The sequence below is a fragment of the Sceloporus occidentalis genome, unplaced genomic scaffold (assembly GCF_023333645.1).
Source record: "Sceloporus occidentalis isolate IW3139 unplaced genomic scaffold, rSceOcc1.0.p SCAF_7, whole genome shotgun sequence".
NCBI lineage: Eukaryota > Metazoa > Chordata > Lepidosauria > Squamata > Phrynosomatidae > Sceloporus > Sceloporus occidentalis.
In genome coordinates this window covers 41,616,728-41,634,911 of record NW_028316987.1, presented here as the reverse complement: position 1 = coordinate 41,634,911, position 18,184 = coordinate 41,616,728, and the positions used below count along the sequence as shown (strand labels likewise).

The 18,184-nt window shown below is 40.8% G+C and overlaps 1 protein-coding gene across 3 annotated transcripts in view; it reads left to right on the top strand.

Annotated features, from left to right (window-relative positions):
• The window catches only part of LOC149309556 (protein C-mannosyl-transferase DPY19L1-like), a 90,515-nt gene extending 75,342 nt beyond the window's left edge, over positions 1-15,173 (top strand). For 2 of the 3 annotated variants that reach the window (XM_089532727.1, XM_089532728.1), the window contains exons 19-23: positions 4,722-4,896; positions 5,351-5,450; positions 6,812-6,937; positions 12,756-12,946; positions 14,775-15,173. In XM_089532727.1, the coding sequence (XP_089388853.1) occupies positions 4,722-4,896; positions 5,351-5,450; positions 6,812-6,937; positions 12,756-12,912 (558 nt within the window). In that variant the 3' untranslated portion in view covers positions 12,913-12,946; positions 14,775-15,173. The remainder of the gene's footprint in view (positions 1-4,721; positions 4,897-5,350; positions 5,451-6,811; positions 6,938-12,755; positions 12,947-14,774) is intronic. The other variant, XM_089532726.1, reaches the window with a different exon arrangement.
• Positions 15,174-18,184: the final 3,011 nt, after the last annotated feature.

Genomic DNA, 18,184 nt, shown 5'->3' with positions numbered 1-18,184 from the left:
TGGAAGTCTCCTGCCTAGCTAGCTGCTGTGTGGGGAAGACCCACTGTTTTTGGGGATTGCTTCTATCCAGAGAATAGCAGTTCACCTTTCAAATGGATTAAATGGGTCTACTGCACTGCTTAACTTTTCAAAGTGCCCATCTTTCCAAACCAGAAGACCTCCTGGCCAATTCTGATTTTGATTGCCCCATGCCCCATTTTTGGCATTGTGGGCAGCCACAAGCTACAAGCTTAACATATTCCTCATTCCGGTTGAACAGAATGTGATCCAGCCACACATGATTCACAGGAGTTTGTGGTTCCCCCCCCCCCCCCCCCACAAAAAACCTCCTTAAACTCTGCGGGAAAAGGCTTTGCAGTTTTTACCAGAGTATCCACTGAAATCCATTATTACATATGTGGCCGTCTGTCTGCTTTACATGCATTTGGAAGGCTACACATTTTTGGTATAAGGAGGGCAAATTAGTTATGAATAGATGCAAGTTTGCACAGGAAAGTAAAGACAATTTAACCACTGTGAATATGTGAAAATGTGCACTAATTTGTATGTTACACTTATATGTAACGTAGCCCCTGAAGGGTCCAGAGGCAGAAGACTGTGTCCCCTACCTGCTACAGTTGCCCATGCCATGTCTTAAACACTGAAAGAACACAGTCCATGAGCAAAACAGTATTTCTATAGGGAGATTCACCGTACAGAAATTGTCAAAGCCTGCTATGTGGAGGTTCCGAGGAAGAGAAGCAAAATTAGTATCTGCATATTAGCTTATTACGCAGTCTTTTTATGATTAATTTTCAGCGTGTCTTGTGTTGCTAGTTGACTAAAAGCTTTTAATAATCTCCTTAAAGCTTGCTATGATTGTGACAATAAAATAGTATCATCTGCATACATGAGAACTGATATTATCCTAGGTCCCAATTTCTTATTTTTTAATTTCTTAAGAGTGAGAAATGGATAGCATATCAACAAGTCATGTCAAAATCCATAATTTTGTCCCCCAAACCTTCCCTTGACGTATACACGAGTATATATGGCTTGTTATTATGTGCCTTCAAGTCGTTTCCAACATATGACCACCCTGAGGCAAACCTCTCACAGGGTTTTCTTGGACGGTATTTCGGAAAGGGTTTGCCATTGCCATCACTTCTCTGTTTTATGGCATGACGTGTATTCTCTTTTATTATTGGTTGTTTCTATTTAGGATACAAAGCCGTTTTGGAACTCGTATCAGTACAAAAATGGTGATTTAATTTTAAATAAAGAAATTAATATAATGATGGCATACATTTATACTTATATTGAGCAATTGTGTATGAAGGCACTTAGTATCTTACAGGCAACAGGAGAACAGAATGTATGACACTGGTTTGGTTTCCAGTTCTATTATTTGCCAATACATTTCTGGATCCAACAAGTCCTATCAAAGTGATGATGATTACTTTTAAAGCCCTAAGTGGCTTTAGACCAGAGGTTATTTAATAGAGCATTTTTCATCCAGATCCCTCCCGGGGGTGGTGGACCTATTCGGATGGTCCACCCTCGAAGGCTGATGGAACCTGAGAGGTTCCAAGAAGCCTTAGAGAGGTTCATGGTTGGAAGTGACGGCGATTCTGTTGATGCCCTGACTGGTATTTGGAATACCGGTCTTTCGAGGGCTATACACAGCATCGCTCCCAAGCGCCCTCTCAAGCCCGCTTCCAAATGTAAGCCCTGGTACACGGAAGATCTCCGGGCAAGGAAGCGGGAACTGTGACGGCTAGAGTACCGTTGGCGGAAACACCTTCGCTTAGACGACAAGGCTCTCCTAGACCAACTGTTAGAGGACTACGGAGAGGCAATACGAGCAGCAAAGAATTCGTTCTATGGTGCTCGTATTGCGTCCGCAGAGTCGCGTCCGGCAGAGTTGTTCAGGGTGGTTAGGGAGCTAACTCAGCTCCCTCCCGCCCTGAACCAGATCCTTGAACCTTCTAAGGCCTGCTGTGACCGATTTAATGACTTCTTTGCGGATAAAACCTCTCGGATAAGCGAAGGTCTTGATGCCGACATTCAAGCAGAACCTAGAGTAGAGGTATCCAGAGCCTCCGTGGACTTTATTAAACTGGATCAGTTTGAGTTGGTAAGTACCGATGATGTGGACAAGATCCTCCGAAGTGTCCGGAAGACAACCTGCTCTCTCGATCCCTGTCCCTCGTGGCTTGCGGCCCAGGGGGGACCGGCGGTAACCTTGTTGTTACACCGGATTATTAATATATCTTTGAGGGAGGGCCAATTTCCATCAGAACTTAAATTGGCCATCATAAAACCTATCTTAAAAAAGCCCTCCCTCGACCCCCTGGTTCATAATAATTATCGGCCAGTTTCGCTGCTGCCATTTTTGGGAAAGGTGATCGAGAGGGCGGTTGCAATCCAACTTCAGGCGATCTTGGATGAAACGGATTATCTGGACCCATTTCAAACTGGCTTCCGGACGGGTTACGGGGTTGAGACGGCCATGGTCGCCTTGGTCGATGATCTCCGTCTGGGCATCGACAGGGATAGCGTGTCCCTGTTGGTGCTCTTGGACATCTCAGCGGCTTTCGATACCATAGACCATGGTATCCTTCTGGGACGCCTGGCAGAGGTGGGAATCGGGGGCACTGCGCTCCAGTGGTTCCGGTCCTACCTCTCTGGGAGGTCCCAGATGGTGCAGCTGGGAGACGTGTGCTCCGATGAGAGGCCCCTTAAAACTGGGGTCCCTCAAGGAGCCATTCTGTCTCCCATGCTATTTAACATTTACATGAAACCGCTGGGAGAGATCATCCGGAGACATGGGGCGCGGGGTTATCAGTACGCTGATGACACCCAAATCATTTTCTCTATGTCTCCGACTGATGCAGTGACTGGGGATGGCGTCTCTCCTCTCGTGGCCTGTCTAGAGTCAGTAATGGGCTGGATGAGGGAAAACCGACTCAAGCTGAATCCAGAGAAAACGGAGGTACTAGTGATAGGTTCTCCTGGTCCAGGAATGGCGGTGGTTCCACCTGTCCTGAACGGGGTCACGCTCCCTGTGAAGGACTCCGTGCGCAGTCTGGGGGTGCTTCTTGATTCGTCGCTTCACCTGACTGCTCAGGTGAATGCGACGGTCAAGAACACCTGTTATCAGCTGCGGCTTATTCGCCAGCTGCGCCCATACCTGGCCCAGAGGGACCTAGAAACCGTTGTACATGCTCTGGTAACCTCGAGATTGGACTTCTGCAATGTACTCTACATGGGGCAACCCTTATACCAAACCCGGAAACTACAGATGGTGCAAAATATGGCAGCCAGGCTGGTCACTGGTACTTCCAGGACCAGCCATATAACACCGGTGCTGAAAGATCTTCACTGGCTGCCTATCTGTTTCCGGGCCCAATATAAGGCGTTGGTGATTACCTATAAAGCCCTAAATGGCTTGGGTCCAGGATACTTGAAGGACCGCCTCTCCCCATATATTCCGTCCCGCACCCTCAGAACATCCGGGCAGCTATTACTGAAGGTGCCTGGGGCTAGGCTTACTTCCGTCGCAAAGCGGACATTTTCCATCGCCGCCCCGGCCCTTTGGAACACGCTGCCCGTCGAGCTCCGCTCGATTACCTCCCTGGCCCAATTTAAAAGGGAGTTGAAAACCTTTCTCTTCCAGCTAGCATTCCCCGCATAAAAAATCCTGTGGACCTCCCTCCTCTTCCGTGGATATGAGGATGGGCTACTGAGGCTTTAGCTGGTTTTATTTTAATTTTATTTTTGTATACAGTGGTACCTCGGGATACGAATTACCCAGGTTACGAAATTTTCAGGATACGGAAAAAATTAATTTAAAAAAACTGTTTCGGGTTAAGAAAGTTTTTTCGGGATACGAAAAAACTTTTGGTGCTTTTCGGCGCGATTTCGCACCAAAAAGCGGCTTTTCCCCATTAGCGCCTATGGGGATTCGGCTTGCGAAAGCCTTTCGGGTTACGAAATTGACAGCGGAACGAATCAATTTCGTAACCCGAGGCACCACTGTATTGTATGGTGCTGTTTTTAACCATTGTACGTGTATTGTAATTTTATGTAAACCGCCCTGATCTATGGAAGGTGCGGTATATAAATAAAAATAAAAAGCTTTATTCATCCATATGAAACTGTTCATGGCCTAAGCTTAGCCATAGAAGCCCAGATCACATTCCTACCATTAGGATCTGTTAGACTGGTTGATATGAAAAAGAGGGGCTTCTGTATGGTGGCCTCATCCTTATGGAATGCCATAGCCCAGGGGTTCCCAACCTTTTTGACTCGCAGAGCCCTTTTTAGGATAAGTTTCTATGGTGGAGCGCCTAAGAGACCTACCCTATGTCCTACAAGGTAATGACGTTTAGGAGTAGTGTTACTTTTTCTTAGTCTTTAATTTCAATGTCTGTTCTTAACTGAATATTAGCCTATCTTGTATCTGTGTTTTTGGTTGCTATGGTGTTTTAAATGTTTTTTTATTTAATTAATTACATTTTATACTTCATTGTTTAGTTTTTATTTTTATTTTATATATCTCCCTGCGGGAGGCTTTGCTGTGAAAGGCCCTACATTTTAAATAAATAGAAATAAAACTTAGTAGGAAATGTATAGTGAACAAGATTAAAACTTTCACAATAAATGCTATGTTTAAATTCTTGAAACAGCAAAATTATTATTAGTATATAAAAGAAATGCCTATTACTTTATTTGCACAGCTGTTTGGATGGATCTATCACAAAATTCCACGTAGAACGTTTGTTCTGGCAATTTTAGCATTGATGGCAGGGGAAGGTATAAGAAACCTTCAGAAAGACTGGAGCATGGTGGGAGAATTTAGAAGCTTGCATCAGGAAGAATTGTTGTTGTGGATAAAAGCAAACACGAAACAAGGTAAACAAAACTTGGTAATATCTGTCATGGTATCTCTCACAAGGCAAGCAGAAGTTTTGTGTTCTGTACAATTTACAAATAAGAACATCATTCTGTTCAATAGAGGGGTTGTGTCTTATTTTACTGCTGCAACTGTCATTTAAAGGGGACAGTTCTAAAAATATGATCAGTGGAGACTTAAATTGCTTTTCAAAATCAAAAACTTATATAAAGTAGGGGAAACTTATATGTATGTTTTCATGTAGGGAGTTAAACTTTGAACAATTAAAAGCAATTAAAATTTATAGGAGCCTGCTGCACGTCTATTGCATGTGAACTAGTATACTTTTATATTTGCCTTTGAAAGAGAAATAATGAACCAAGTTAGATCTTTAGAAAATGAATGCCCTACAAATGTTTCTAATATTGTTTGCCTGATTATTCCTATTTTTGAGATTTTCAAAATATATTTCAGATGCTGTTTTTGGGGGTACACTGCCTATAACATCAAGTGTCAAACTGTCTACTCTTCGGCCTGTTGTGAATCATCCTCATTATGAAGACACAGTTATACAGTAAGCCTTTTAATTTATCATTTAGTATTACCAATTTTGCAGTGTGCTTACACATTGGGTAGGATTTAAGTACAGTTAACCCACTTAGGGAGTCACAGATCTACACTGTCCATTTTGTTTCTGGTTTATACCTATAGCATAAGACCCTTATAGGTATGGGCCAGACCTATGGGCCAGGATATCTGAAGGACAGCCTAATAATATACAGTGAGTCCTTCCCTTATGCAGGGGATCTATTCCAAATTTCGTGTATGCCTGTGTGCTCGAGGCGCGTGCTCCATCTCTTTAATTGCCGCGTGGCTTCAATGTATGCTTGAAGCCACATATGGTGCACACTGTATAAGAATATTTGCTCAATTAGGGAATTTTGATTAGCTTAATTTACTAGAAAGATGGGCTTCTTACAAGTACTCTTTTTGGACCAAATCTCAAGGTGTTTACAGAGGGGCCAGATATTCTAAGGAACAGCGCAGAGGCAGGCTCTTTCAATTAAAAGCTAGTTTATTATTAGGGGAAGGGACACACACAAACTTACATTCACTCTCTCACACAAGACTAATAGAAGAAAAGGGAAGAAAAGTGGATAAGAATGATAAGCATCAGTATAGGTGATAGTTGCCTTGATGGTATCCTTCTGCAAGCCAGGGTTGATGGCAGCAACACAAAGGATAGGGAGAAGGGAAGGGTAATTTGATTGGAACTGTATCAGAAACCAAACAGACCAGAGGTCTGTCTGGATTCCAATGCAGAACAGAGAACAAAGGACCGACAAGGCTTTAAATAGGTTTTTGCCCTATCTTCAGCGGAGGTTGTTTTCCTACTTCAAAGTAAAACCGAATTTACACATTGCTTGATCTATAGCCCCTTACCATCTCGTGCTTCCATGATGTACTGACATTCTTCTTTGTGGTCTCTGCGAATCATACAAATGGGTTGTACTGTGCCTGTGCAGTGATGCTCAGAAAACTTCTAGAATCACAGGGCAAAGCTAACTTTGCAACTTTACATTGCCCCCCCCCCCCCGACATAGTATATGAATACATTTTTTGTTTATTTAGTGTGCATGTTTTCATTCCCACTTTCATGTATATTCATATTTTAACATTTTACAAGGAAATAACTTTGTTCAAATTCATTTACATTAATTCATTATCTAACTGAACTCATGTGTAACTTTTACACATTAAAGCATTTGGGAAGTTAAGGAGAAGGAGGGATCAGAGCCTCCAAGTCCCATGCCCCGTCCTCCCCGTGAACAACTCTCGCACCTCCCTGGGAGTCCCACCCCACCATTTGAAAACCACTGGTTTAAGTTATTTTTCTTGGTTGGTTGGTATATGTGTGTTTTTCCCTCTTCAAAGGCCAAAGATGAAGATACTTTATTCCATGTATAGTCGGAAATCAGCAAAAGAAGTTAAAATGGAACTGCTAAAGATGGGAGTAAATTATTATATTTTAGAAGAGGCTTGGTGCCCAAAGAAACCTAAGTAAGTAATTAGTTAGAAGTCTTGATAATTTCCCTCAAATTATGACAAGGCAGAATTGCATTTTGTACAAAGGGAAGCTAGAATACAATATCCATCACTTACTCATCCTAAAACTGAGAAATCATTAGGAAACTTTGAAACAGGTTGCTGATTTTGTAGCCACTTTGTGAGATCCAAGGTGATCCTGTGCTTTTCCTTTTCCTTTTATATACTGACTATTAATAAGATTCTGTTTGGTCTTCCTAGATTCGTATATACTTGAGTATAAGTTGATGTTGTGTATAAGTTGAGGGTAGGTTTTGGGGCCAAAATTAGAGATTTTGATATGACCCGAGAATAGGTTGAGGGTATCGTTTCCTCCCCTCTGCGGTGCCACTACAATAATTAATTATTATTATTTATAATTTTTAGTAAAGATTGGTCATTAAATTTAAATAAGACTTTATGCATGTGTCAAGAGGTGAACCCATCCCGTTCATCTCCAGGCTTGTTATGTATATAATCATAACAACAGAGGATCCTTAATGCACTTACGTGAGCATACTATCAGCCCTCTGAGCAGTCACAGACCCCCCTGTATCGACAAAAAGAAATGGTTGAAATTGGACTTAGATGGGAAGGTAAGTAATTTTTAGAAAAAAAGCTTCTTTTCTTGCAGTGTGGGGGAGCAGTCCTTCATGCTGAATGTGACTCTTCCCTTCTGCTGCACAGGCAGGGCTTCAACCTGTCAATGAACCTTATCACCCTAAGAGGGAGAGCCAGTCCCACCTTTCCAGTTCTGTCCTACCTCAGCTTGGATCAGGACAGCTCTCTACCTAAAGTATGAATTTGAGTCAGGCTTGCTGGCTGAAACATCATCACTACCACCTGAGCTTTATCATCCTAACGGGGATTGTTAGTCAAAGCTCCAGAGCTCCATATGCTGATGACCTGTTGGTTCGTTCACATTCTCTACAGAAGGGCAGGGCGGGTGTCCAAATCACCATGGATTGTCTAGTATTACGAATTTGTTATCAGCAAGGAAAAGAACCACCTAGGGCCAGTTCAGCATCTCCAGCATTTGGAAACCATTTTAGGTACATCTCTGCACAGGATTTTTCTCCCAGATGACAAGAGGAAGAAGCTCCAGGCTTTGGTCGGGACTGTCATCAGTGTACCTGACAGCGTTAGTCAAACTGTTAGGTCTGATAGTGGTTTGTTTGGATTTAGTTCCTTGGGCAACATTCCATCTGAGGGATTTTCCTTCTGCCATACCAGGATGAGATTGCACAGAGGTGGCACATGAGGCTAAGTCTCCCCCCAAAAGTGAAATGGTGTCTGCATTGGTGTTTCAGAGGTGTTATTGAAGGAGTTGCCCATTCAGGACCCAAGGAGGTGGGTAGTTATGACTGGTGCCAGTTTACAGGGTTTGGGGGAGTGCACTGCATTGGACACTGGACCTGTGGCCACACAGCAAGAGGACACATAGCATCAACTGGCTAAAGCTATGGGTTGTGCATTTTACACACCTCAGTTTGTAGTCAGAGATTCGGAGCAAGTATGTGTTGATCAAGATAGATAATATGAGCACCAGGGCCCATATAAATAGGCATGAGGGAGCAGTCATAGTCCCTGATGCAAGAGGTGACACACTTATTGCTCTGGGGAGAGGCTCACCTTCTTTCTATCAGAAGGGAGTACAGTGGTACCTCGGGATACGAATTACCCAGGTTACGAAATTTTCAGGATACGAAAAAAATTAATTTAAAAAAACTGTTTCGGGTTAAGAAAGTTTTTTCGGGATACGAAAAAACTTTTGGTGCTTTTCGGCGCGATTTCGCACCAAAAAGCGGCTTTTCCCCATTAGCGCCTATGGGGATTCGGCTTGCGAAAGCCTTTCGGGTTACGAAATTGACAGCGGAACGAATCAATTTCGTAACCCGAGGCACCACTGTATCTGGAGGGTCAATTGAATCATCAGTCCAATTAGCTGAGCAGGGAGAGTCTGGTCCAGAGAGAATGGGCCCTCTGAAATTCTCTGGTACTGTATTTCAAAGGATAATACAAGTGTTTGGTGTTTCTTGGATGCACTTTTTTGCTTCTTGGGACAATCACAAATTCCCTTGATTCATACTGAGATCTTGGATGGATCAGCCAATCAGCCTTCGAAGATCTCATGATAACTAGCTGAGAATGTTGTGTTATATCTTTCCTTTGGTTGTGATGCTGTCCAAGGTGATAGAAAAAATAAGGATGAACAGATTGGGGATTACCTTGATAGCACCCAGTTGACTTTTTCAGCCTTAGTTTTCCAAAACAGTCAGCATACAGGTTCAGGAGAGCTGGTCTCTTCCACCATGGGCAGACCTGTTGCATCAACAAAAGTCTATTGTATTCTGACCCAGGCTGGTTACAGTTACACACCTGGAGGTTGAGTGGGAAAGGCTAGTTGCTGAAGGGTGTGATGACGGTGTCACTCAGACTATCCTTTTAGTTAGGAGATCTTCCACTAAGTGTTTGTATGAGTCTGTTTGCAGAACTTTTTGTAGATGGTGTTGGTGTAAAGGGTGCATTTTCAATTTGCCTTTGAAGGGTGCATCTGAGCCTTTCCACAAGCATGCTTCAACAAGGGCCTTAGTGCCACCACTCTCAAGAGATATGTTTCTGCCTTGGGTTCTATCTTGAAAGGGAAGCTGGGTAATCTACTAGCATCCCATCCACATGTGCAGAGTTTTTTGAAGGGAGTTTGTTTGCTTTGGCCAAGAATGGTACATTGGCTGCCCCCCTGGGATCTACATGTGGTTCTGTGGGCATTATTGAAGGCTCCTTTTGGCCCCTCATGATTGGTGAAATTGAAATTCCTTATGTTGAAAGTCTTTATTTTGGTAGCGGATACAAAAGGAGATATAAAAGACTGCAGCAACTATAGGATCATAGCGCTAATCTCTCATGCAAGCAAAACCATTCTCAAAATTCTGCAACATAGATTCCAACCATACATGGAGAGAGAAATCCAATAGGTGCAAGCTGGATTCAGGAAAGGAAGAGGCACTAGGGACCACATTGCAAACATCTGGTGGCTATTGGAGCACACCAAAGAATTCCAAAAGAAGATCAGCATGTGCTTTATAGACTATAGCAAGGCATTTGGGTACATAGATCACGAAAGACTATGGAACTGCCTTAAACACATGGGAGTGCCAACACATCAGATAGTCCTAATTAGGAATCTTTATTCAGGACAGGAGGCCACTGTCCAGACAGAACACAGAGAAACCGAATGGTTCCCAGTTGGCAAAGGGGTCAGAAAAGGCTGCATCTTCTCACCTTATCTGTTCAACTTGTATGCAGAACATATTATACAAAAATCAGAATTGGACAAAGGAGAAGGAGGAGTGAAAATAGGAGGAAGGAATATCAACAGTCTAAGATACACAGATGATACCGTACTACTACCTGAAAACATCACAAACTTGGAAGAACTACTAAGGAAGATCAAAAAGGAAAGTGCAAAGGCAGACTTATTGTTGAACATAAAGAAAACAAAAATAATGACCACAGAAAATTTACACAGATTCAACCTAGACAATAAGGAAATAGAAATAGTAAAATAATGTTCATACCTAGGATCAAATATTGATCAGAGTGGGGACTGCAGTCAAGAAATCATAAGAAGACTAAGAATGGGAAGGGCAGCTATGAGAGAACTAGAAAATATCCTAAAGTGTAAAGACATACAACTGAGCACAAAAGTCAGAATCATACAAGCCATTGTATTCCCTGTTACCATGTATGGATGTGAGAGCTGGACAGTTAAGAAAGTGGATAGGAAGAGAATTAATTCATTTGAGATGTAGTGCTGGAGAACAGTGCTGAGGTTACCTTGGACAGCCAAGAAGTCAAATAAATGGGTTCTAGAGCAGATCAAACCAGAGATCTCTATGGAAGCCAATATGACTAGGCTGAGGCTGTTGCACTTTGGCCACATCATGAGGAGGCGCCACTCACTAGAAAAAAACAATAATGCTAGGAAAGGTGGAGGGAAGCAGAAAGAGAGAAAGGCCACATGAAAGATGAATGGGCTCTATTAATGGGTATGAATTTGCAGGACCTGAGCTGAGCAATGGAGCATAGGGAGTCCTGGAGATGTCTCATCTACAGGGTCGCTATGGGTCGAGATCAACTTGACGGTGGATAACAACAACATCAAAAGCTTATTATTATTATTATTATTATTATTATTATTATTATATCCCACCTCTCCCTATGGATTGAGGCGGATTACAAAAAAGAAATAAAAATACATAGCTGGGGGGGGGGGGGGGCGGCTCTGGGTCTGGAAGGGCCTGAGGAGGGGGGCAGGGAGCCAGTATGAGGCCGTTCCTCCTCGCCATGGAACTTTCCCTGTCCCAGCTGTCCCTCCGGAGATAGCTGGAGACCGGAAAAGGTTTCTCGGGAGGAGCAATTGGCATGCGCTGGTCACTCCTCCTTCCCCTGCCATTTTCCCAGCCTGCAACTGTCTGCAAGAGGCAGCTGAAGGCTAGGAGGACGGCAGGAGGAGGAGCCAGAGGCATGCACATCTGGCTCCTTCTCCCCAGCACCATTTTCTGGCTTCCAGCTATCTCTGAGAGACAGCTGGAGGCCAGGAAAAGACTGGGAGGGAGGAGGAACAGGCACTTTGGGGGCAGAAGTCCTGTCCCCTGGCATGCATTGAATTGACTTACAGTCCTAATTCTTTATTGGTTCCAGAGGGGATTCAGGCACACTCCACACATAATGTTGCTACATTTGAAGCATTGATCACAGCAGCTTTTCTGTTAGAGATTTGTAGGGTAACTACTTGGGCTTCCCCATCATTTTTTGTCAGACATTATCAGATAGACAAGTTTTCTTCTGCAAACACATCATTTGGCAGGCATGTTCTGCAATAGGTTGTGTCACTGCGATGTGGACGTTGCCTGCTTGTGTAGGTCCCAGCATGAAAGATTGCTTCACCTTACTGCAGAAAAATGGAATATTGATCATCACCATGAAGGTTCCTTTTCTGCAGTTGTGAGGAGGCAATCCTTCCCACCCTGGTTGGTAGAGGTCTTGTTTGTTTTTGGTTGTTGGTGGTATTTTTGTTGTCGTCATCGTTGTCTGGAGCGTTGTCATACCATTACTGGGAAGGTGGAACTGGTCCTCCTTCTTAAGGTGACTGACAGGTTGAAGCCCTGCCTGTAAAGCATGATGGAGGAGCCAGACCCAGCATGAAGAATTCTTTCTGCACAATTGCAGAAAATGAATATTCATGGTGAGTACCAGTGCTCTGAGCTTCCTTTAAATTACCTCCTCTTAGGAGCTGAACAGTTTGAAAGGAAAATGGATTTAATGGGGGAAATGATCAGCCCTGTAGCTTTCTCCAGGCTTTCATATCTCATGAACTCAGGAAGAGAATTTGGTACACAGTAATAAGCCCCATGCCCTCTGTTGCATCTTTGCCAATAAATAAACTCTGTCATGATCTGATAAGCTGTTCTATTATTATAGATTGCTTGTATGATTCATAAATCTGATTGCATAATGTTGTAATGTGGGGAAGATAAAGGCATAAAGCTGGACCTCTGCATTAGAAGTTTTTACAATGTATGACCAACAAAGGATGTAATATATGGTGAAGGGCCAGTGAACACAGCATCCCTCTTCCTTTTTTCATGATCATATGAGCTATGAATAGTTGAAGAGAGTTTTTGTTTCCTTTATAAAATCATGCATGATCCATTTTACTTTTGCTTTATGTCTTTGTTTGTTGATAGCATTTACAGATATATATGTGTGTGTGTATATATATATATTTTAGGTCTGGCTGCACCATGCCAGAAATTTGGGATGTAGAAGATAAATCCAATGCCGGAAAAGTTCCCTTGTGCACCCTCATGAGCCGGGATTCAAGACCATACTTTCGAACAGTGTTCAGCAACTATTTATACAAAGTTCTAGAAGTTTCCAGGGAATGATTCTTCATCACAAAGAAGGTAGCGGAGGGAAAAGGTAAAGAAAAGTGGGTCTCGAGCTTTTGTGTATGTGAGAGAGAGAGGGGAGGGGAGGCAAACTCCAGGGCCAGAAGAGCATCAGAGGTGGGGGTGGGAGGAAGAGGAGGAAGGCAGAGAAAGAATGGAGGAGAAAGAGAAGGAGGAAGGGGAGGTAAAGGTGAGGTAAGAGCAGGAGTAGGATGCAGCCTCCTGCAACAGTGCAACTTAAAAAGAAATTGGCAGCATGAGCTTTTGTAGACTTCTGTCTACTGAATGCATCTGAGGAAGTAGATTGAAGTCTATGAAAGCTCATGCTGCCAATTTCTTTCATTCAGTTAGTCTCACTTTATAGCAGAATATGTAGAACAAGTGATTCTCAATATGTAAATATGTATGCAGCTGTTATGATTAAAAGAAAGAAAAATAGAACTAGCTTATGCCTCAGTTAAATCCATTTGAAAAGAAATCCCTTATCACAAAACTCAGACTGTCAAATCTAGCGTGAGTTGCTTTTCTAGCATATATGTTTATCTATTGACTTTTGTAGAGCTATGTGGATACAAGGCCAGCTAAGGATAGAGGGAGTGCTTAACTGCACTGATAAATGGTATAGAAATGTACTTGCTATTGCTATTTGTGGTGGTGATGGCTGGCTGTGTCGATGCTTTCACATGTCATAATCATGAGATTGCTGTATGTTTGGAGTCAAGAGAATTCTGGGCCATTCTTCTGAGTTGTTGTTTCATGGTAATATCCTGGCCAAGGAACTTGACATAGCCACTTAACAATGATCTCCAAATAGTGTAATTTAACTGTCTAACCCAGAGGTGGACAACTTTGGTTCTCCATATATTTTTGGCCAGCACCTTTCATCAGCTTTAGTCAGTTGGCATAGCCAGTGGTGAGGGATTTTGGAAGTTGGATGTCGAAACATTTCTGGAAGTTCACAGTTGTCCATTCCTGCTATAATCAATCTTGTGGTTTCATTCAGAGCTTTATAAGTGAATAACAGTGAGGTACATTTTTTGGTTATTAACCTCTGTCCTCAGGAAATGGAAAGGCTTTATCTGGGCTGAACAGATACATCTTCTAGTTGATATATCTTAAAGAGATTTTTCTGCACATTCTGAAACTCATACAGTGGAATAACAGTCATCCAATTGTGGGCCAATGGAGTGACCTCTTAGGTTTTGCAAAATGAGAGAAAATATATCACACCAAAATAATATAAAAGCAGGCAGAGATATGTACAAAAGTGTTCATTCAGACATGTCAATGTGTGTTCAGAAATAATTGCTACTTCAATTTAAATAACCAGCACAATATAATGGCTTGAATGTTGGAGTAGGACTCCAGGAGACCTAGGCTCAAATCCTTGCTCAGTCATGGAAACCCAATTGATCCTTGCCGCATACTCTCAGTCCCCAGAATGGCAAGCTTCTTTTCAATAAATCTTGTTAAGAGAATATGGGATAGGGTCACTGTAAATCAGAGTTGACTTGAGATCACATAACAACAGCTAGCAACATCTTGCTATGACAAGGAAGAAGATCAAGTTAGTACACTGAATCCACTATATTTGCTATGACTCCATTGTATGGAAGCCTGGGGTTTGCAGTTTAGGAAGAAATAATTAGAATTTGCAGCCAGAGAGCTGTAGTGCCTCACCAAACTGCAACCCCCAGGATCCCACAGGACGTTGCCATGGGAGTTAAAAGGGAATCCTAGTGCTATTGTGTAATGTGAAAGACCCTATGACTAAGAGATCTGTGTGTCTATTTATTATCTTGTCCAGATGCTAACTGAACCTAACAACTCAATATCCCTGTTCTCCCTTCTTATGGCAGATCACCTATAAACATGTGTGGACTGAAGAGCCCTTTCCCATCAGAGGACTACTCCGACATCCTTTTGGTTGGAGGATTGTCTCATTTTAAAGAAGACACCGTGCGACAGAGAGTACATGTTCACCTAAGAATGGATAGGGCAGGGATGACTTTCTTTCTATTTTTATTTTTATTATTGACCTTGCTGTTATCACATCAATAGCAAATACATCATCGTTTACATTATTGACATGGTCATTTTTCTTTATCTTTGTACATCCCACCCTCCTCTCCTCTGCTATACTCTAAATTGCGATTAGGAATTTTTAGCGCAGTATAAGTCTGTGTTCTCACTATTTCATTAATCTTTTTCATCTTAGATGATTTGTCTTTTATCTAGTATTCTATTACATGTAATAAAGTTTTTTCTGTGATATTTACATAATTTGAGTATGTCATTATTTCCATTTTACTGCATGTTGATTATACTCTAATCTAAATAACAAAAATTGATAAGCCATACAATTACTTATTTTGTTGTCATAAGTACCTCAACCAATTCTATCCATAATTCTTGAAAAAGTCATACAATCTCTTCCAATCTTTATCCCACTCTGAGGATAACTTATTATTTTTAACATAGTCATCTTATCAAGTTGTGCCATATTTACCCACTGTACTAACCAATCGTCAACTGTTGGGGTCCTTGTATCTTTCCATTTTTGTGCAAAACATCATCTAGCAGCAGTATAGGCATACAGCAAAACTTTCAAATGTTTCCTCTCTTGTTTTTCCTCTATGATATTTAATAAACAGCTTTCTGGTTTTAGTTTAATCTGACATTTCAGTATTTTTTGAATTACAGAGTGTACAGTTTTCCAGAATTTGTGTTTCAGGACAGGTCCACCATATATGGTACAATGTGCCAATTCTATTTCTACATTTCCAACAATTACCTATAGTTTTACCCAGCATTTTTGCCACCTTATTTGGGGAATAATACCAACGATGTAGCATTTTATTAAAATTTTTCTTTTACATCCATACTATCTGTAAATTTCAAATCTCGTCCCCATGTTCTTTCCCAGCTGTTTAACGGTATTGCATGCCCGATATTTGGGGACCATTTAATACAGGTTTCTTTAATTGTTTCTAACCCTGCTTCTCTTTTTAATAGAATTTTATAAAGTTTTGCAATTGTAGACTCAGTCGAATGTAACAATATTTTATCTAACTCATTTTCTTCTTCTGCGATACCATTCGATTTTAAATCTGTATTGAACCTTTCTTTCAATTGGCGATAGATAAACCAATGTATAGCATATCCCGTGTCATTTAGTCGTTCAATTGATAATATTTGTGGTCTCCCTAACTCCCATTCAATCAGGTCTTATACCTTCCTAAACTGAAGTGTCATACCCATATTTCCATGCTTCTTGTGGTGAGAGCCAGTTTGGTAAAGCTTTATAAAATTTCTTTTTAATTTTTTTCCAGATTGTAAACAATGGACTTCTTATGGCATGGTCCAAGAATTCTTTATTTACCTCCATCCTGTCATAACATAAATAGCCGTGCCAACCATATCTTTGAATCCTTCTATTTTTAAAATATCAGAATCTTTGAATGTTATCCAATTTTTTATCCATTCCATGGCACAGGCATAGTAATACGTCTTCAGATCAGGGACTCCTAGACCACCGTTTTCTTTCAGAGCTTTCATCACAATTCGTTTGATCCTGGGTTTTCCTTTTTTCCAGATATATTTAAATATTTCCTTTTCCCATTGGGCAAATGGTTTATCATTATTGATGATGGGCAAAAAACCCCATAAACTGGGGGAGTATATTCATCTTAACCGTCGCGATTCTGCCAAAAAAAGAGAGATGTAGTTTTGCCCATCTGTCCAGGTCTGTTTTAACTTTTTTCCACATAGTTGCATAGTTGTTATCAAATAATTCTGCATTTTTTGAAGATAATGTTATTCCCAGATATTTGATTTTTTAAATTAATTTGCAGACCAGATCTTCCCTGAAATATATACTTTTCTTCCCTCGTTAAGTTCATGGCCAGTGTTTGAGTTTTATCTTTGTTGATCTTAAATCCGGCAAATTTTCCAAATTCCTTAATTTTGTCCAGTAGTTTTTCAATGTTTTCTATCGGATTCTCAAGTATGATTGCAAGGTCGTCCGCGTATGCCTTGATTTTATATGATGCATCTTTTATTCGGGCTCCTGGTATTGTTTCATCTTTTCTAATCTGCTCTAATAAGACTTCCAGAGACAAAATAAAAATTAATGGCGACAGAGGACAACCCTGCCTTGTACCTCTGTAAATTTTACAAACATCTGTCATCTCTCCGTTCACCAGAATTTGAGCTGTTTGCTTTTTATATATTGCGTTAATCCATTGATAAAATTTCCCCCCAATCTCTATTTTTTGCAATACCATCTTCATATAATCCCAGCTCAATAAATCGAATGCCTTCTCCACGTCAAACAAGATAAAGGCTACTTTTTGGAAGGGTTTTTTTCATAGTATTCTATCATGTTAACCATAGTTCTGATATTTTGTTTCATTTGCCTTTTTGGGAGGAATCTGGTTTGATCTTTTTCTATCTTATCTTGCAAAAAAAAATTCACTCTATTAGCCAGGATTGCTGAGAATATTTTATAGTCCAGGTTAAGTAATGATATTGGTCGGTAAATTTGTGGTAATCTGTTATCTTTATCAGTTTTATGTATTAAAGCAATATATGCATTTGTCCAAGTTTCAGGCATCTCATTATTTACAATATCATTCATTAGTTCCAAAAGGGGAAGACATATTTCATCCTGAAAAGTTTTGTAATATCCGGCAGGGTAGCCATCTGGGCCCAGTGCTTTCCCAGTTTTCATTTCTTTGATTGCTTCTATAAGTTCCATCATTGTGATGTTAGTGTTCAAGAATTCCCTTTGTTCTTCTTTTAACTTTGTTAGACCATCTTTACTTATATAATCATTCAAATCTTTAATAAAGGTTTTTTCTTTGTCCGGTTCTTTATACAGATTATTGTAATATTTCTCAAATAATTTCTTTTATTTCATTAGTTCTCTTAATTTTATTTTCTCCATCCTTCATTTCCGTAATTATTATTTTCTCCCTTACCTTCCTTAAATTATGTGCTAATAGTTTCCTAGTTTTGTTTCCGAATTCAAAATATTTTTGTTTTACAAATTTTAATTTCCTTTCTAATTCTTCTGTTGTCATTAATGCTAATTGTTTTTGTAATAATTTTATTTCTGCCATTATATCTTTTCTGTTATTTTTCTGTACTAATTCTTGTTCTTGTTCTTTTATTTTTTGGTTTATCATCTCGTGATTATGTTTCCACTTCTTTATTTGTTCTATATTTTTTTGAATGAAGAATCCTCACATTACAACTTTACTCGCAT